This window comes from Lissotriton helveticus, chromosome 2_1 (genome assembly GCF_964261635.1).
Source record: "Lissotriton helveticus chromosome 2_1, aLisHel1.1, whole genome shotgun sequence".
Lineage (NCBI taxonomy): Eukaryota > Metazoa > Chordata > Amphibia > Caudata > Salamandridae > Lissotriton > Lissotriton helveticus.
In genome coordinates, this window is record NC_136059.1 from 472,184,836 (window position 1) to 472,206,115 (window position 21,280).

Below are 21,280 nucleotides of genomic sequence, written 5' to 3' on the forward strand. Positions count from 1 at the left end.
TTGTCTTTCTATTGTCTCCATACATCTCGTGGGCTTTCACTCAAGAATGTGGGATGTTTACATTGACTACTAAGCTGTAAAAGCATCCAGCTACCTTGGGTCGTCCAAACAAACAGATGCACAGACCTCATTTCCTCAATTGTCATCTGTTTACTTCTAAAACCTATTGTGAGACAGCCATTCTCAGAACATTCCTTAGAGCTGCTGTTTAATTAAGCACTGACCCTCTGGTCTGCTCGCTTCTGGTAACCATGGAGATTCTTCATTTGTAATGAAAAATATCAGCTGAAAATTTAGACTTGTGCTGCCTTCATCTAGTACACCATGAATATCCGACGCGTGCCTCTTGCAGACCTTGTAAGAGCAAACACAAACCTCTGCAAATCACTACAAACTTTGAGAATCTTCTTATCCTTCCCTTTCAGATGGCATCTGCTCAAGACACCAGGTATGGACAGAAAGACACATCCGACCAGAACTTTGACTACATGTTCAAGTTGCTCATCATTGGCAACAGCAGTGTGGGGAAGACCTCCTTTCTTTTCCGATATGCGGACGACTCCTTTACGTCAGCCTTCGTAAGCACAGTTGGAATTGACTTCAAAGTAAAAACCGTTTACAAAAATGAGAAAAGGATTAAACTGCAAATCTGGGTAAGCGCCAGAACTTACTATGTTATTACTTAAAAAATAAAGATATGACCGTAAATTCTGTGCAACGAGACTGTTATATTGGTGTTCTTCTCGTCATATATGCTTTGGAATATAACTCATAAGCACTGGAGCTTCATGTTGCACATTGAACATGGATTTGCAGTGTTAAAAGCGCTCTACCCAATCACCTTGATTGTTGAGTTAGGCAAAGTGTGCAGTTCTAGAGTGGAAACAAGCTTTTTATTTGCAGTATTGGGACATTAGAACATTGACACGTTAATGTATGGAGGTGTTGATTAGCAAGGCATTTTCTGTGAGTGATTGTTCTGCACTCCTAGTTTAGTGGTGTCTTACTGATGAATTTCCAGGAGAAATAAATTCTTGTTAATGCATAAACATCTTTGTGAATGAGTAAGCATACCTTACTTACTGCTGGATGTTTATGTCTGTCACTCCTGGGAATAAATCAATACATAAACATAAAACGTCTCACAGAAGCTTTTTAGGTCGGTCCCAAAGTGATTACATTTGCAACATAATGTAGAAATGTTGTGATACTTAATACAAAGTCACAAAACAAAGAAAAACACATTCAAATATATTAAATCTGGTTACTGAAGATTGAATATGGTCTCTAACCATTGTACACACTCAAAAATGAAGCAAGTTTGAGCCTGGAGAGGCCCTGACATCTCAGTTTGCTGAGATGAAAATGTGTGGTGGTAGGGGTTGGTGACATAGAGGGCTGGATTCACAAAGGGCTTCCGCACTGGTGGCAGAGGCCCCGCAGTTGTGGGGGAGTCTCCACACTCGGGGCGGAATCTCGGCAATGAGAATTCTGATCACGAAGATTCTGCCAGAGAGCGAAGGCTCCCTCACAGCTGCGAGGCCTCCGTCAAGAGTGTGGAGACCCTTTGTGAATCAGGCCCAGAATGTGTAGATGTGTCACATTTGGCTGCAACCAATCCACAAACATTCCAAACTTCTGTGTCAACTAGAAGTAGAAAACTATTTTGTAGACTTTGAATGTGATTTATTTTTGTCTCACCTTTTGGTATTCTTCTTATCCATGGTAGAAAAGTGTTTTACCTACAACAGAAGTTTTTGGTGGAACTCTCCAGCAACTAAAGTCTGGAACACTTTTTGACAGCTATATATTCAAGCTAGGGCTATTTTACACAAAGGGTGCACTATCCTACTCTTTATCCTATTACAGTCAATGCTCCGCTGGCCGTGAAGGTGCAAATACACCTGTTACTGCCCCAGAGCATTTTGTACAATACAGCCATAAGTAGTTCGGTCCATCTCACAATTTCACTTGCATTTGCATAACATGAATTCTAATAGTTTTGGCTTAATTTCTGATTTTGATTATTTACTACTGTTTCCCAAAAGGACACTACTAAGATGTTTCTTTAGTGGTTTAGATATTTCCATTTTGTTATTGGTAATTCACAATTGTATATCATGCAGACTGCTTTTAGGACCTTTTATTCACGAGTTGATTACACCTATTCCTTAAACAGTGGACGGTTTTTATTTAAATAGTGGGGTAGAGGGGCCCAAGGAGAGCGGAGGAAGGGTGGGCAATGTATAGCAGGTGAGGTATGAAAGGTTGGCCAGAACTTAACTGGAATTTGGAGTGAGAAAAGAGGTTTAGACTTCTGCCTCAAAACTGCTAAAAGTTGGTCTGAGCGGTGGAAGTAATGAATCCAAAAATGGGAAAATATTATCCTGAACAAAAACATAATTTGATGAATATAATTATGAAATAAAAAAACATGTAACCAATTGGATTCAAAGACTTGCTGTCAAATGAAAAGTTTAAAAATTTAGTTTTAACTTCCCACACTTGGTAGTAACCAAGTGGTTGGAAGCTGGAATATCATATACAGAAATATTGCCTGATATTAATATTGCATCCTATACATTTTTACAAAAATCTTTTCCCATTGAGCCTAGATTATCTATTGTTAACTCCAGTGGGTAAATGTTTTTGTAGATGGCATTTATGACACGATATTCATTCCAGCTGAATTCTGACAACATTTTCCTGATACCACACCTAACCAAGTTGAATATTTACATTTAGGCGGCATACCACAAGACTGCGTGAAAGTCCCTTTTAACTCCTGACTTCGGATTGAGTAACAGATACCTGGAGTGCCGTATTAAAACGTAGTATTCGCTTCTTTTCGCTATATAATTGACTTAACATTATAACTCTTCCCACATTTTAGGAGAGAAAGGTTCAGTCACCTGGACATGGCCCTTGATTCTGATTTGAGCCTGAATGCACTTGTGATTTCAGTCTTACTTTTATATTATTTCCAATTAAGGTGGCACACTTGGCACTCTCTTAGCTTCATCCCAAATTAAGTCGGTAATTGGAGTTGGGTTTCGAAGGGAAGGCTGTTCGATATATACTTTATGCTTGCTATCTTTCCGGCCTTTGTAATTCGACAGCTTCAAAAAGTTCAGAATGATGCAACACAATTTCATCTTGGCACCCTGTACGTTGGCCACTTATGCATTGCTGTTTTTATGTACAGGCGCTTTGCCTCACATCTAACAGTCTCCATATGGTAATACTACTGTTTTTACAAGTTATTCACCGATCTCTTGTCTTTACTCATCAAACCATGTTATTCTCTCTAGAAGCCATAAACACTTGCCACTGTAGCACCGGAAATGTGGAATTGCTTGCCCTGCAGATCAATATCTTTTAAAATAACCTAGCACTAAACCTCCTTTGATTGGTTTCGCTGATTCATGATGTGAGCCTGCAATTACATCAAGGCCTGTTTTTTCTGAAGTAGCACTATAAAAGTTTCACGTCGTTTAAATAAAGCAGGGTGAATGTGGTTAGCTATCAAAATAAGCTACAAAGGTAGTATTTGTTGCCACGGGAACAAAATATTTGTCTCTTGCTTTCCTAATAATGTGCCAGCAGTACAGCATATTTAATGTTGATTTAAATAGGTTAATCATAATATTGCAGTATTTAAATTTGCTTAAATAACAGAAACATGAATTCTATCATTGAATTGCAAATACAGTATGTTTTTTCACACTCCCACTCCCTACTAAAGATTTTTAGATTCTTTGTCATGGTCAGATAGGCTGTTGTATTCCATAAAGACTATAAAACATTCACCTCATTTCACATTGTAAATCAAGTACTAGTAACATGTAACAACATGAAGCTTAGTTTTAACCAATTTCAGCTCTATATGTATGTACGGTGGTTGGAAAGATGCTTTCCGGACAATATGGGGGAGAGGTGTGGCGCAGCAACCAGAGCGGCTGACTCCAGAGCTCGGCGCTCACGGTTCAATCGCCGTTGGCATCTCAGCTTAGCATCAGGTGACTCTGGGCAATAGCTCACTTAATCTCCTTGATGGTGTCCAGCATCTTGAAACTCTTAAGGGGGTGATTTGTTTGTGCTTTACAAATAGGAAATATTATTATATTGTGATTACTGTTCAAGGTGGCCGTGGTTGATCTGCCATTTTTCCTTCCATAATGATGAGCTGTTAGCGGTAAAGCTTTTTGTGTATTCTTTTAAATTTCTTCAGTGTGAAGGTGAAGAGGCCATAGTGCATCCCTTCTCGAGAGATGAAATATTATTTTACCCATTCAGTGGTACTGTTTACCTGCTTACTAATAGGAAGGGTCTTTGTGTGTGAATATATGCGCCTTGCAGGACCAAGAATAGATTATTTCATTAATAGAATACAATATAAAATCAGTTAACATCACTAACACTTTCCTTGTTTTGATTTGTTTAAGTGTTTTCTAAATGTGTCTCAATGGTCTTATGGTATATCTTTCTTGGGACGTTCATCTAATTAACACTGATGTTATCGTAAGTAACTTAATTATAAATTACTTAATTTCAAATTCAGTCTTCTGACCTATAAGAACCTCAGTCAATCTCTTACTCTTGTTCCTCATGTGGTTTTCTAATATTTTCAATTTTTTTGTCTTGTTATGTATCCTTGAGTTCTAAGGCAGAAAGCACCTTCTTGATTCGCCAACTCTGGTCAGAGAAGTTTTAAGCATGGGCAAAGTGGGCCTTGGTCCGGATCCCCTGCCTTTTAGGGGGACCGCTGTTAGAGGCAGCTCTGTTCTGCAGGGAGTCTTGCCCTGATGACCATCAACGGTTCTTAAACTGATTATTATTTTAAATACTGTTTTCCTTTAATTTATTTCTAATATGAGGGATATGACCATGCTATATCCATAATCAAAGCTTGTTTTAGATCAAAACAGGTCCTTGCATTTGAAAAATTGGAGGGGGTCACAAAGATTATTTGCAATATTAGTAAGCTGCAGCTGCATTATATTATTGAAAGAAAACACGCCTCTATCCCTGATTATTAGATGCAAACAGATTTTGAATTTGGACCAGTGTGCCTGTGCAATGGACAATGAGGGCATGAAAGATCGGAAACTGGATCATAAATAAAAAGCTGTTCCAAACACGGGACCCCAAAATACCTTTGGCTCAGGGCCTTCGAAATCCTTAAGATGTCCCTTACTCTAGTTGTAAATTATGTAATTGATTCTCTAGATGGATATTTGTAATAGCAATATGAGTTTAGTTTCCTCTTGAGCCTTAAATGTATCTGTTACTCAAGTACAGCTTTTGAAATGAATATTGGCCTTGGTTGCCCACACAGCTTACATCTTGCTGGATAGTGGAATCTTTGGGCTGTGCTGTTTGACTAAAACTACAGCTGAAGTGGTTAATGTGCGCGACCACATGAACCATGAATGATCTCTGATCATGCTCTGATTTCTAGTATTCCATGAGCCAGCATCAACATCTTATAATTCATGGATAGCACCAGTTCCAGATTGGTCTAATGCCCAAGATCTACCCGTGATCCTGAGCATCAGCTGGTAGCTGTCTATTGAGCCATGTCTGAATAGACATCTCCATCCATCGATAATCACGCCAAAGGCAGTGAAAGAGACGAAGGGAAAAAGCGTTGTCACATGCAGCTAGCGGATGCAATTACTATACCGGTACAGAACAGCTAAGCTTTTTCGTGCTGGGTGAGGAAGTAAAAGACATTAACAAATATTTCGATGGTAAAACATCTAATAGAGCTCTGGATTTTGTAACCACCATTGTTCATCTTCAGACATTATGTTCATATTAATTGGAAAGACTATTTGTCTTCCGCGAGGAAGTTAGATTTTTCAGATTTCCAATTGTGATTTTGTGTTCATCTGTGATGTGAAGGTTTGTATTGTTTTGACTTTCATAGAACAGTTTTGCATTCATACTGGTCAGCAAAATACCTGCAAAGATGGTTGTTGATCAGCACTGAGCAACATGTAAAGCTGCAAAAACAACTTGTAAATAAGTAACATATCTGGGTCTATATATCACTGTGTCCCTAATTAACATTAATCTCACTGAGTAAAAAAATATTTCCAGATGAAAGCACTGAACAAAAATGTGTTCCTTTATGCCTGGGCAAACTCCTACTGGATTTACGTGCAAATCATTACAGGTTTCCTGGTAAAATATGGGTAACCAGCAGATATTATGCAGTTAATCATGGCTCCCTGATCTCTGTCCATAGTGGATTGGGACCCAGAAGACCATACACAATTGCAGCATTATATCTGTATTTTACACAACTCATGCCGGCCATGCCTTGTTGTCCTTGCTAGCTACCCTTCTTCACTTCAACACCATGGCTTTTGCTTCCATGAGCTGACTCAGGGGCATATTACCAACAACTAGCGATAATTATCGCTATGTTGGCTTAGCGGCAATAATTTTATCGCCGTGTTGCGGCAATTTTTATTGCTTAGGAGCCTTGCTATTATCAAGGTTTATCTCCTAAGCGATAAAAATCGGCCGAAATGCATGAATATCGCTGTAAAGTCAGCGATATTCATGCATTACCGAGCTAATGCTCTTAGCCATGTTATCCACCTCCCATTGGATAACATGGCTAAGAACTGCTCAGGGCAGGTGTTAGCTTTTGGAGATATTCGTGCTTAGCGCGAATATCTCCAAAAGTTGGTAATAGGAGATAGCGATGTTAGCGACTGTTTCCAGTCGCTAACATCTTGGCACGCCCACTTTGCATGTCATTAGTGATAAATATCTCTGACATGCAAAGCGGGACCCAAGATGGTCGCTATCTCCTACTAGCTGTCGCTAACTGGTGTTAGCGACAGCTAGGTAATAGGGAGATAATTTTATCTCCGCTTTCTTGGCTTTTAAAGCCAAAAAAGCAGAGATAAATCCCTTGATAATATGCCCTTTTGATCCTGTTTACTCTATAGCGAAGGAGTATATTGTCTGCTATTTTCTATTATAAACATGTAAAGCGACTTTGCATTAGTGCACTAAAAATTGGTAGGAGACATCAGGAATCACTTTATATAAAGCTATTTATTTAGTGTCTAAGCTAAACAAAATATTGTTTTCTTCATTGGAAGATAACATTGTCTTTATTATAGTCATAGTAAACGTACTGTTCTTCTGCACGGTTGGGGCGGACTGAGGAGACAGAAACATAAAAAGAGAACAGCATTTTCCTAAAGGGGCCTGCCCACCGCGCAGGGCTTACACATAGTACATTCCTCGTGCCATCACATTAGAAAGTTACACAAATCACCGCATAAAATCACACAAACATGTGGATGTTCAGAGGAAATATTGAACCTAGAAACTTTCCAAAACTGATAGTGATTCAGCAGCGGCGTAGCTAGGGGAGGGGCGGGGGTAACGGTCCGCCACAGGCGGCTCTATTTTGAGGGCGGCGGCAGCGCGGCATTGGCCCGTTGCGGCGGCCTTTATAATTTATTTGGGGACATTGACTTCTGTCAGTCAGTGTCCTCAAATAAATTATAAAGGCCGCCGCAACGGGACAGTGCCGCGCGGCCGCCGTTTTGTAAGCGCTGCTCCCAGCATGCTTGAGGGCTTCTGCAACAATCATGCTGTTCCTCTGCGCAGCAGCATCGCACCGCACATGACTTCCTGGCTGCTGCTGCCCCATGCGTTGTCAGCGGGTGTCCTGATAGTGCGCTGGGCCGGCCGGGGTCACTGAACCACACTGTGATGAAGTTGTGCAGCTGTGGGGGCAATCAGCACTGTTCGCACCACCATTCCGAAGCGGAAGGCAGGTGGGGTGGAAATATTACAACCATTCTATCTGTAGCCTCTCTCTGCTGTGACAGCAAAATCGTGCTGTTTTTTGGGGTGTGCCCCCAACACGTCAGAGCAGGAGCCCTCGAGCGCCTCTCCTGACCTCACCTTGACTTGGGCCAGAGTTCCAGCACGCGTTGGGTAACTACGGAAGCATGTGTCCTAAAGGATGACAATGACACAAAAGGTAGTGAGTTTCTTGGGTCTCTCTATATGTATTTCTTTTGGTTTCTGTGGGTGACTAGACATCAGTGGTCTTTTGAACAGAAGTTTGTCATTTCTGTGACTGTCCAAAACCATAGTTTCTTCCATGGGCTATTTCTGGAATACTGGCTTTGCCCTCGTATGAAGCCTGTTTCAGAAATTTTTCCGTAAGAGCTTTGTGTTTTTATGGTGTACAAATCAAACTTTTTTACCTGCAAAGAACTAGGGGCCTAAGCAGTCGTTCCCCTAGTAACTCAAAGTGTGAGGGGGTTCAAGGAATTTTCCTCTGAGATTCATAGAATTTGCGGATTCAAGAAAAGGATTTTAAAATCCGCCTTATTGAGGCCACTCTAAGGTTCTGATTATGTGTGGGCCACTCTGCATCTCCCTGTTTTGCAGTTTACAGTGTCTGGTAATATACAGAGGCAAATGACTAGTATTTGTGTCTAGTGTAAACAATCTTAAGAAAAATATATTACATTGCCTGAACGATACATTATTTCAGGACTTTTTAGTGATTCCAGAAGACCTGGAATGATAAGATGGATGGGATTCCATTTTACAGTATAATTAATTTGACGGAAGAGCGCTGACACCGCTATGTTAAGTAAAGAACATTAAATCTATTGGAAACACCAGCTAACCCTAACCAGTAAGTGATTTTTTCAAGGGATATTTGTGAGAAAGGGAAACTAGTCTGAAACGTAGAAGCTAAATAGATGACCATAAAGGAATATTGTTCAGCAAGATAGTGTAGACGGACTGTGTCGCTGTGCTAAGCGTACCTACACAAAACAAACAAGAATCTAAACATTCCAATGAGATCCTGGTAGAAATAAACTATACTGAAAATTGGAAAAACTGTTTGAGAAAGATGCAGGAAAAATCAGACAGAACCACAAGGAGAATAAGAGGGCAGTGCTGGGATTTGCATAGAGTAAGGCTGCTAATAGTATAGCCTTGTTGCGCTGTGTCCTTTTTGAGTATTTGAAGCTGAGATGTTGCATGTTTGATTGTGGCCAGTAGAAGTGGACTTTATCTTAGTTTATCCTATTTTATATGGAAAGACTTTAGTCTTGTGTCTGAGGGGAGGCAAAATATACTGATTATGTCACAGTGGCCTTGAATCAGCAACTGTGCTTGCCAGTGCCACAGGAACAATGTTATATTGCAGACCCTTCTTCACACATTCGTTCCTGCTCACCTCAATGAAACTTGTTGTCTATTCCAAGTTGGCCACTAGGAGAGTTATGCAGAGGTGTGGCTAGGCGTGGATAGGGACTCCTAATAATCATGGAGATTCTATAGGTCTTCTATTGGTTTTGGGTTTCCTTCTGCTTTTCCTTCATCGGCGCAGCTAGGTGGGGGCGGTCCACCCTAGGTAGCACTATTTTGGGGACGGGGACTGTCTAGCCCTTGGCCGTGTCATGTATGTGCATGCAACTTGCATGATCAAGGTAACTATTAGCGGCAATACTACGTGTCTCTCGGACCTCTTTCAGGTGCTCGCCGTCCTTTTTCCCCAGCACCCCCCGGAGGGGGCGGCAATCTGAAGCATAGCCCCGGGTGCCACAAGCTCTAGTTACGACCCTGTGATTCAGCGATAACCAAGCCAGTTCATCTTGGCAGGCCCCCATTCCTCTTTCTTTATTTACGATTCACTATATTGCTGTACTACATGACCATAGTTCACTGTATGAAATAATTCAACATTATTCTCTTTTCTTTGAGCATTATTGGGTGTGAATGTCTAGCAGCAGGTGAGCAGTGACGCTAATAGTATGTAGTTAAGACCTACAGTCTAAGTCTTTCGATTGGCCTATGTAGTTTCACGTTCCCCAGAGGGCACTAAAAAGATTATTTTTCATTTTAATTATATGTGAGCATCCAATGTATCATGAATGTCATGACATGTTACAGTGAAGGTAGTTGATTAGGCCCCCTTCCTTAAACTCTGCTAGATTGTCATCCTATAACAAATTATCAAGGGCCTCATCAGAAATGTGGCAAATATCCCACCTGCTTTATTACTGGTGCATTAGGATATAGTACACTTATAATAAGGCGGACATGATATCCAACACATTTGTGATGGAGTACCTGTCTGCCAAACTCTAAATCAGGCCCCAAGTCATTAGATAATTTTTTGTGTATTACATGTATATATTGTATCAAAATTTATGGTTGACTGAACCGGTCCACAAAATTAACACCTCTTGATGCACAATGACGGCAAGCACTGTAAAGCCGGGTGTGGTGTCTTAGTGGACTAATGCGTCCCCTGTAGGGCCCTGTGTTTGACCTCATGGTCACAGGTTCAAATCCCGGCAGGTCTACTCAGCCTTTCATCCTTCTGGGGTCGATAAAATGAGTACCATTCAGTTGGGTAGCAATTAACATCTGTTATTTAGCACCAAGACACCCTTCTGGATGAACGTGCACTTTACCAATATACATGACATGTTATGTTTTGTTAAAGTTGTAATCGCGATGAGAAATGGGCACCTCTCCAGCACAAAATGCCTTTTGCTCTGGATGGCATTTTGTATCTCTCTGCTCTAGATTAGGGCCTCAGTAAATCTGGGCCTTGTTTTTTTGGGGGGTGGGGGGCAGGGTGCATTAATTCTTATATTCTGGAAGGTTTGTTTTGTTCCATTTAATTATGCTTGATAAAAAAAAGTAATGGATGCACCATTCAATACATATTTTCCACAAATAATTGAAGCAGGATTCCATTTCATGTTCATAATGCACTCGTGCTTGACATGGTATCTGGGTTATTCAATGCACAGATGGCGCATGTCTACTGATCCCTCTTGCAAAAGGGCCTTGCAGCAGTATTTCAAACTCACATAAAACTCCACATGAATCAGATATTTTGGCCTAGTGAATACAAGTTTAAAATTGCTCAGAGCAACATATCATGGGACCAAACAAGTCGCAGCTCAGGAAGCAATGTGCTCCATCATCTGCAATACCATTATGGGTTACTAAGATCTATCATAAATAAACCGCACAGAGGCAAAAGCTAAGGCAGCTCTGGCACTTGAAATGACATATCTGTGAAAGACACAAGTAAATGGGACAAGTGGTACAGCCGAGGAAATTAAAGTAATTGGAAGAGCAGTGGCATTTGAGGGAATGAGGCGCATTTTCCCTGGGAGGTTCTATATTGCAACAGTAAATCAATAAATGTTGCAACTGTGTTTCTTTCAGCAAACTTCCAAGCACATCTCATGACAGGCAGCAGGACTTGCTGTTTTTTATTTAGCCAAATGTCACTGGTATCGCATGGGTGCTTGGGGTTCCTCCCCAGTGCCTGACCCCTACCCTAGACCCCCGCACCGCAGAGGGTGCGGGTCCCTAAATTACTGCATTGGTTAAGGGTGTACAGGTCTCATTAATGCCCCGGTCCAAAAGTCTATAAAAGCCCATGTATGTTCCAAAAGCTGGGGACAGTTTTCTGCTGCTGTGCTCATCTTGGGCACTCAAGTCTCATAATGCTGAGTGTGTGTTACACTTTCCTGATTTCATTCAGATACGCGGCCTTCACGCTTGTGCAAAGGGACACGGTGAAAGATGTGATCCTGTGAATAAAGGACTGATTAACAAAACAGTTTTCACGTGTAAGTTCTGTTGCAGTTGCAAGTGCAAGATCCCATCTGAGTGTGAGGGTCAGGAACGGTTGTTTTTCACTCCTCGCAAATAATAATAATAATAATAATCCACATTTGTAAAGCACAATCACCCGTAAGGGTCTCTAGGCGCTGGGGGCCGTCGGGGAGATTAATCGAGCTATTGCCCAGAGTCACATGGTGCTGGGCTAACCTGCCGCCGGAGCCGGGGATCGAACCCTGATCCCCAGATTCCACCGTCAGTCGCCCTGGCCGCGGCGCCACACCTCAAATGGGATTTGTTCCTGGCTGCGTCTTCTACATACGTTGGGCAAACGGAACAAACTCTCAGGTTTGTACGCATTTACCAAACCAGTTCAACAGTTCCTAATTTACTCCTCCCAAGGGTAGAAGTACTATGTTTTCAGGGTAGGAATGTGGACGGAACACCCAAATATTCAATTTAGCAGTAAGAGGAACGAAAACATATTCTCCCCTTGGAGAAAGAAAAGAAATTTACAGGTGCAAATGCAGTCGCTTCCCAAACATTTTAGAACCTTGGCCCAGTTTTTAGAACGACAATCTTATACGACCCACCTAGCTTTAATGGACGTGAGGTGGGAGATATATTTATGTAACAATGCATTGTATTTATGCACTGTACTTTATATACATAACATTTTACGTTCAAATGGGCACTAAATTTGCGCAGACTTACAGTCTCACTGATAAAACTATATTCACACATATGACAATGTATGGGAATTGGCCATTAACCCCCCTCCACCTTGGTTCTGGCACATCCTGCCCTAGGCTGAAAATGGGAGGTCCCCATAACTTTATTTCATGGTACGAGACTAATATCCTCCTTCACTTTTTAAACATACCACTGCTCAAATATATATAAAACATAGTTTGTACCTTATGTGGCTATATGTTTTAGCTGCACAAGTAGGGAGGTATATATATGTAAGCACAGCCCTATGTACTTGTAATGATACTTTGAAAATGAGAGTTTCAGATTATTTTATTTTATTGTGTTTTTAATATTTCCTCACATATGTCTTCCAGAATGTATTGTGGCTCCTGAAGAAGGCGTTCTTGTGATAACGCCGAAACGCGCGTCGATGAAAGAATTTGCTCGCCACTATTTTAACACTGTCTATGCAATCGTGTTATGAATATAAGAATTGATTATAACTGATTATTCACATGATTATTTGTTTTTTTATGTTCCTTGTACCAAATGTTTTTAACATGAATATGTATATTTAAGCAATAAATGCTAGTTTGTTTTTCCTATTTCGGGCCTGTGCTTCCTATTTCTCCCTTCTCTGCATGTATTATCAATTGTCCTATATTTTTTGCACACTGTTATTTCCCTGTATCACAAATTTAGTTTTTAACAGGGGGTCCTTGTTGTTTACATTACTGTATCTCCGCCGTCCGGCCTCTTTGTCCCATAGGCCAACATGTGGAAGCTCCAGGAACCTTCCAGCCCAGGGAGGAGTTATGCTTTGCTGCCTTTACCGGAGGGCCACATGACCTAGGGGTATAAGAGGAAAGGATAACCTGACTGTCAGTTGGGGCACCGCTGGACCTGGGGGAATCTCTGCCAGAGTATAGGCGGTTCTGCCTAGGGGGGAGCCTACACTACTGGGACTGACTGAGCTTAGGCCCTGCTGTACCCAAGTTAGCTGAGGGACTCTGCCAGCCTGCTGATCTTGCCCAGGGAGGGGGAATCCCAGGGGACCAAGCCCAGTGTGCTGCAGGGAACCATCCTGCCTTTTATGCCTGCAAACTGCACCCTCCTTCTCCCCCCAAGAACCTGTAACAGATACCTGCCATCCATCCCCCCCAAGAGAGGCGCTGTGCCCACCACGCTGTATTGAAGAAGTGGGCTGCCTGCTGTGAGCACTGCTGGGGGATCAACAGGTAAAGCGATGTGCTCACCTAGCGCCATACTGCAAGAACTGTGCCCACCCAGCGCTAGATTGCTGGAACTGTGCCCCCCTGCGCTAAGGAGAAGTAATCTGCTGTCTCCCCAGCGCTGTGTAGCCTCTAAGCGCTGCTTGCCAAAGTCACCGCTGCAGCCCGGGACTTGAAAGAACTGCTGCTGTACCCCATGCCTATTAGGACGCTCAAGCGCTGTGTGAATAATCGTGCTGCAGGCCTCAATCACAGCCGCTGGGGTCGCTGGAACAAGAAGCGCTGTATGCCATGAGCACTGGGTGCCCCGGGAGTGTGAAGGAAACTGCGCGGGCGGCGCCACACTGAAGGAGGAGGAGGCACCGCTCGAGATCCCTGCTGCGGCCCCCGAAGCCTGGAAGGGCTGCCGCGGTAGTAGGGAAGGCCGCACTGGGCCCCGGAGTGTTGTGACAGGCGCGCTCCATTGGTTCCTGCGGCCGCGCCCCCTGGAAGCCGCCATCTCCCACGTCTGGCCCCCACAACGTTGCAACCCTATTGGCTCCTGAGCCGAGGAAAGACCCGGAAGACACCAGCAAGGGGGCTCCAGGGAGAGCGGGAGCCCCGACCTGCCCCCAGTACAGGACAGAGCAGCAAGGGCCTCACCGAGGGTGGAGATATCAGGGGATAGCGGGGGCTGCCGAGGAGCCTCGCAAAACCAGAGTGGCAGCCTTGTGACTGTCCCTCTCCTCAGGAGACAATAACCGGGCTGCGAAGGCGCAAGTTAACCCCCTCTGTAGAACTGCTGGGGGCTGAGCCCACAATTAAACCCCGGAACTGCTTTCGCCATCCGGAGTGCTGGTATTAGACCTATGTCACAAGGGACAAGTGGTTAATGTGGTTCATATATTACCCACCAAAGTTGTGTTAAATGTTTAGCTCACACTCCTGGCTACCTAATGATCTTTGCCTTATTGAAGATGTGCAAGAGTGATGATGCTTCCATGAAGTTACATGACATATGTTACCTATATTATTCTCAGGCCCAGGAAATGTGTTGAGGTTATATGCATGCCTATGATGTGTTATTTGAATGATCCCCATGCACAGGAAACGTTTTGATGTTAAATTCCAGTTCCATAAAGTTTTACATTGTTGGCTCTGCCTACATGAAATGTAGTTGCCTAGGATGACCCTGAAGAACTTTAATCTTCATTCTCAGGGGTCTCACTAATACAAAGAACTTGGCACCGAAGCTGAAATGTGAAAAGACATCTTTATTAAACTTAATTAAGTGAGACTACGTCACACAGGAGCCTTTGCAACTGAATGAGGCAGTCTGAAGAGTACAGAACACAGAGGCCTTTTATATGCTTAGGGTTACAAACTCGATACAAAAGGGGTTACAAACTCAGCATAAAAGAAAGGAGCAGTCCTAGCTTCTGCAAGCATGCAAAATACCTAATATGGACATACAAGATCTGCAAAATATTAGCCAATAGGAGAACATAAAAAAAGCATCATATAACCAGAATGTCCCCCTTACGTCATGTTTCTGCCCAACCCACAAGTAAATTAATTACAGCACCTAAAGGTCAATCAGTAATGGCAGGACATGTCTGTATGCAGTTAGGCCAGCTGGTGTCTGAGACTGATTTCAAAGCAAGGACAGAGGGGGGTTTTCAGCACGTTGCAGTCCAAAGGGCAGAGACACTTCATGAATAGAGCAGCCTGTGTAAAGGCAACACAAAAATGACGACAAATGTAAGATGGAGTCAAAATTAAAGAACCTCAGCCCCTCCTTTTGCCATTACACAGGCAAATCCTAAAATTATTTCGCAAACATTTTCAGGGCTCCTAGTTATTTCAGCGACTATTGACAATGCCAGTAAAACAATAAGAATCAGTCTCCAAACACCCACTCTATGCAATTGCACGGGAAATACCCAGAGTCAGTCGAAGCCTCTCTGGCAGGCTTCTATTGTCCATCAAATCTGCTTCTGTTGTTTTCTTCCGCATGGGCCTCTTCATTCAGGCCTTTCATGAACATGGAGCTTTTCAGTATCCGTTGGAGTGCCTTCCTGGCAAACACTCACAGCTCACTTGAAAGTCTCAATGTCTCAATGCAGTGCACCAATATTTCCTGTGCTGTAGGCACTACAGATATTGTGCTCTTCGTTAGTCATGGGCAGAGATCATCTCATGCAGACCCAAGTACTATTAATCGGGAAAGAGCAACGGACTTTCACACTCAGCAACACTTTCAGGCTCCAACACTCTCTATTCAGTGTCGGAGGATGCTCGGGCTGCTCTTTCATTTAATCATAGGTACCACAATGTAGTGCCTTTTGCCAATCCTGGATCCTCCGGTGCACTGCCTTTCCGTTGGAGCAAATAAAAGGGGGGGTGTGGCCAAAACTCAGGCCAAGGGGCTCAAGGGACTGCACACTGTCAGAGGTTACCAGCACATGACAGGTGGAAAACTGAAGCCTCAATTCTTTCGCTCTTTTGCATTGAAACTCTGGTTCTGTGGCAAAACCAGCCCCTCTTTCTTTTCTGATGTTCAACGCCTTCTGATAAAGCAAGCACAATACTTTGGAGATACCATTGATGGCACGCTGGCGATCGCTGTCTGGGTGCTGGGACTTTTCATCTGTTAGCTGTCACTGATGGGATTGTGGGTGAGTTCCGCAGGTTATTATGACTTAATCCCGCAGAACCTATTGACGTAGGAAATGTGACACAGTTGTTAGTTTCCTTCAATTAAGTACAAAAACAGTTCATTGTATAACAAGGGACTGCAAGCAGGTGGCCTGCAATCTTTAAAGGAGTGGCCATACATCATGGGACATTTCTGGTCTAGAATACACTGTCATCCTCAAAGGCAATACAAAGACATAGGCAGTAGGCAAAACAGTGCCTCTAGCCTCTTCAATTGGTTTCCATGTGAGAGCATATCCTCTACCATCTAAGGGTAGATAGCGACATGGGAATTCTATCTGAATGGATTTCCTCACACATGGTGGCATTGTCTAATGGGGCAAACACATTTTTTTCTCTCAATGATTACATATAAGTGTTCCCTAATTCCTTATCTACAACACCTCAAAAGAGAAATTGCATGATACAGATTATCAGGGACATGTAGATACCTCCCTTTTAATAACTGTGCATCAGGTGCACTATACAATATAAAAGCTAATGATCAAAATGTGGAAACAAAAAACAAGAACTAGAGAGTCCTAGTATTTCCATAATTAGAACATATCTGCTCCACCAAAAATTAAAGCATCAGAAAAAAGGAACTAAAAACCAAATTAGAATAGGCATTGAATTTCTCATATTCAAAAAAACGGAAGGTGTCTCCTATTGAGGTGGAAAACTTATCTTCCTATAGTATTGAGTCAGTTAACCAGTCTATCACTACCCTGACGGTCAGACTGGAAAACATCAAAGTAGGCCTAAAGAAAATTCTTGAAAACCAGTCTGGTCATACAAAAGGGAATTATACATAATATGGGGTCTCTGGTACATTACTGCAATCTGGAAGTGTGAACCTGAACAATACAAAAATAATAAAAGGGCTAACTGGTGAAAGGAATATGGAAAAGAGAAATGGAACTAGGACACAGCTAAAATCCCCAATAGCTAGGCACGATGCGACATCAGTCAGGGGAGAAGTAACAAAAGAAAAATCTATTGGAAGAACAAGAAATTACTCGGGTGATAGTCAAGTTTGTGACATAATACCAAGAGTATGGGTGATGCACAAAAGGTCAAAATAGTTCACAAATGTTAGCTCTACCGCTGGCCGCTACACCATATACGGTAATATCAGCTAATGTTCCAGTTCCTTTTTCAGGGAAAAAAATGAAAAGTTTAGGTCACCTTTAGCAAGAGCCACAAATCTATAATTTCATCCTTAGGTCCAATCAAGGAAACATAAATTTAGGGCTGCCTGTTCCTTAAGGGAAGAGGACGGAATCGTGACTAATTGCAGGTGACACACTTTGATCCTGTATATCTCTTTTATTTTACTTCAATACTATATAGCCAAATTTGACATACACTGGTGAAGTGTTGTCTGTCTTGTTCACAGCACGAAAAATCATATCTGTGAAATTTAGTATCAGCGCAAATTCACCCAACTGTTGTGCAGCGATATACATCGTCATGTAGAACCCTTCACAACACAGGTGAACTTGCAATAGTATCTAAAGCAGCAACATAAAACAGAAACATGCATAAAATAAAAAAAATCACACATATGTCAAGCCATCAGATATACGCGCTGTATATCAAACACAAAAAGCATAGATAAAGTACAATAGCATATGTAAATAAGCGGTGACACACAACACCATTGCATGCACTTTATGCACTGTGAACCTGCAGCCCAAAACCCAATATTCGGTCCTGCTTAATTTGTCAGGTTTAAAATCCTCATCCTCCTTTTGACAGCAGATCACCAGTTAGTGGAGATTTGGCTGTCAAACACAACTTACTGTGTCGCTTCTGACACACAGGACCAGCAGGAACAATTCATAAAAGGATAAAATGCAAAAATATGTAAAACGCACAAATATTTCTTTCCAAAGGAATTACGCAAAAACACATCTCTTTTCAACCAAACAAACTCACGTGTCTTGTCAGCCTTAAAATCGCCCAGAACAATCCATGAATGATCTGTGGGCAGAAGCAAAATAAAAATACACAACACACAAAAGAGATACATTTCTCATCACAAACAAATATCCTTTATAACTTTTAATCAGAAGACAAAACATGATACACATTAATAAACACACAAATAAATTTCCATTACTTAACTGTTACCATCTTGTCAGTCAGCTTGCAACATTAAGCTAAAAGTAAAATTGTTTCACTGACACTCCATGTTAGCTTTGTGCCACAATTTCCATTGTGAAAAATAATTATTAATTGGCAAATCGTTCTCACGTAGGCATGTAGCCTTCAAAATTTTATTAAAGAGCTTTGTCTTATTTTCAGTCTAAGACTTAATGCAATACCTCATTTTTTTGTCAAATCAAAGCAGCTAGCGGACATTATTTTTTTAGAGCAGAGATACAAATGTATCATTTCTGCAGAGCATTTAGCATGATGTTGGGACTTTCAAAGAAACACTTTTTTCATATTTTCCCTTTGGAATTAAGTTCTTTAATGTATTGAGAACAAATTCTTGTTGCAATGGTACTTATTTCATCACCCATAAATGGATGAACGTCTCAATAGGCCCAGCTAAAGTTAAAACCTTCCACCCTGATCTTAAACTCAAACCTCTGCACCGGGCACATTGGCTCACTGAGCCATTTAAAAGCAAACCCAAATGAGAACAACCTGTAAATTTGTATTATACCTAAATGTATGCATTTACTAAAGCCTAAAGCACTTTAAAGCTATTGTAAATGGCAAAAATGCCCAAATTTTACCCAAATGCGACTTTAATATTTGGGGCACTTAAAAATAAAGATCCTACAATTGTATTACTTATTAATCATCCTCAGAATGACATTAGACATATCTCATGCAAATCCTGAGAAAAATTAGTTTTTCACGCCTGCGCCAAGTGAAATTCTATATGCTAATGTCCTCATTATGCAGTATAACATAACTTAAATTAAATTATAATGCTAGGAGGTCCCAGTATAAGTATTAGGCTTCATGCATAGTAAACAACGAATTTTGTAGCACTTATTTGTAATAATTATTTTGCTTAATTAATAATTATTTGTAATAAACCCAATCATTTTTGATAATTCCACATATTAAGGTTCTGTAATTCCTCGAATCTGACTTCATTTTCTTTCATTTTTTTTGCTCTGTGCCACGTAGGCCTGCAAAGATAGCCTGACGAACAAAGTGGCCTTGACTCCCCAGGTCATGTACACAGTAACCAGATTTACTCTGAAATAAACTGCAAGAAACTGACCTCTTCACCCGAAACTGACCTCGCAAAGCCAATTTCCCTGATTGATCTTTATCTGAGATTGCCAATCAATGTTCAAGACATCGTTAACTTTTTAGTTTCCTTGCACTTGCCTTATCTTGTTTCAGCATCTGTTACTATTTCTTTCTTTTTAAATGTTTCTTCATTACATGGGTTAATTATTATTTAGCAACAGAGCCAAGAATATGCTTACAGAAATGCTTAAAGAAAGGAAAACCCTTAATTGAAATAGTTTTGGAACCTTTTTAAAACAACATTCTGAAATGCAAAGTTTCACCCGTGCAACTGAGGGCAAAGTCCTGGCTGAATAAATATTCCTGTTTATTTAGCTTGTCTCTCAATGTTTGTAACATAAGCATGGTGGCTGTCTATTTAAAACTAAAACATATCAATGCGTGTTCTTTAATATGGTTTGAGTTCAGCAAAAATTTACTTCAGCTGAAGTGTTTGCCTGTTAATATCTAATACAATGTATGTAAGTAAAAAATACTATAAGTTTATTTTTCAACATAACACAAAATTTTTGTTTTTGAGGCTTTTTTATTCCTAGTGGATGTGAATTTATATTTTAGTTTTTAAGCATTTAGATATGTTGCTTAATAGACTGAAAACATCAAGAAAAACCACGAACAGACATTGAGCTCATTTCAGACATAAACAGAAAGGGGTTAAACACTCAGGACACGCAATACGGCGCGCTTTAGCCATTTATTTCGTGAATAGCGCCATCGCTATTCACTTACAGAAATTGCACTAATGGTAAAACCACATAGACATTTAAACACATATTTAACCCACATATCAATACTCAGGACAAAAACGAAGGACAGCCCACAGACTGTACTTAAACCAAACCATTTGTAAATACTAGTTGTAAGTCATATTTACAAGAAGCGCTTCTCAATTGTGTTCCAAAAGACTGCAAAAACAGCCCAACAGACTGATGTATGTCCAAGAAGCGAAAATACACTCAATTCACTAGCTTTGGCTAGCAGAACACCAAAAATCGCTCTGCATATCTTCATTCATAAAATTGCACTGAACAAAGGATCCTTGTATGTATTATGTCCATATTTTAATTCCCTGGGGATACAGAATCACCAAGGAAGAAATATGTTTGTATACCTAAACCTATTTAGGTATTCCTTCTAGGAGAGCTGGCTAATGAATTTCACATCACACTATGGTACCTTCAAATAAAGCAACACATTCCCCTATGTGAGCTTTGAAACAGGGATGCCAAAAATATTGCAGAATATACAATATTATAATCAAAGTAGTGCTTAATGTACTTTTCGTACGTGCACCGTTCAACAAAACCAAATAGAGAAAAATCTCCTCATTACCTGTCTACACAAATTGCAATTTACATATCAAATCCATACAAATCAAAAGTTGGCCAACACAAATTCCAAAATTCCAAAGCTACAGTAAGCGTTACTAAACTACCTTACTTTTACCAATCAAAAGGTTTGTCCAAATTCTAACTGCCAAGTTCTAAATGACCTAACGGTCCTTTTTTAGAATACTCACGCCAAAAAGGTTCTCAGTCAGGAGTGACATCATGTGGAGGATCAAAATCAGGAAGATCAGAAATATACTGGACTGCAAAGACAAAGAATCTCGAGAATCCTTGTGCACAGAGTAGCAGAGTCCCGTCCTGTCCTCCTCAGTAGATTTCAGTCTCCTGCCAAGATCACTCATTCAGAAAGTCACTTTTCTGATGAGGCCGGCGTTGTTGGGTGCCATTTGAAGA

General features: G+C 41.2%; 1 protein-coding gene across 1 annotated transcript in view; it reads left to right on the forward strand.

Moving 5' to 3' along the window:
• Window positions 1–413: 413 nt before the first annotated feature.
• The window catches only part of RAB3C (RAB3C, member RAS oncogene family), a 422,835-nt gene continuing 401,968 nt past the window's right edge, over window positions 414–21,280 (forward strand). The window contains exon 1 of the mRNA XM_078675123.1: window positions 414–653. Within this exon, the coding sequence (XP_078531249.1) occupies window positions 426–653 (228 nt within the window). The 5' untranslated portion in view covers window positions 414–425. The remainder of the gene's footprint in view (window positions 654–21,280) is intronic.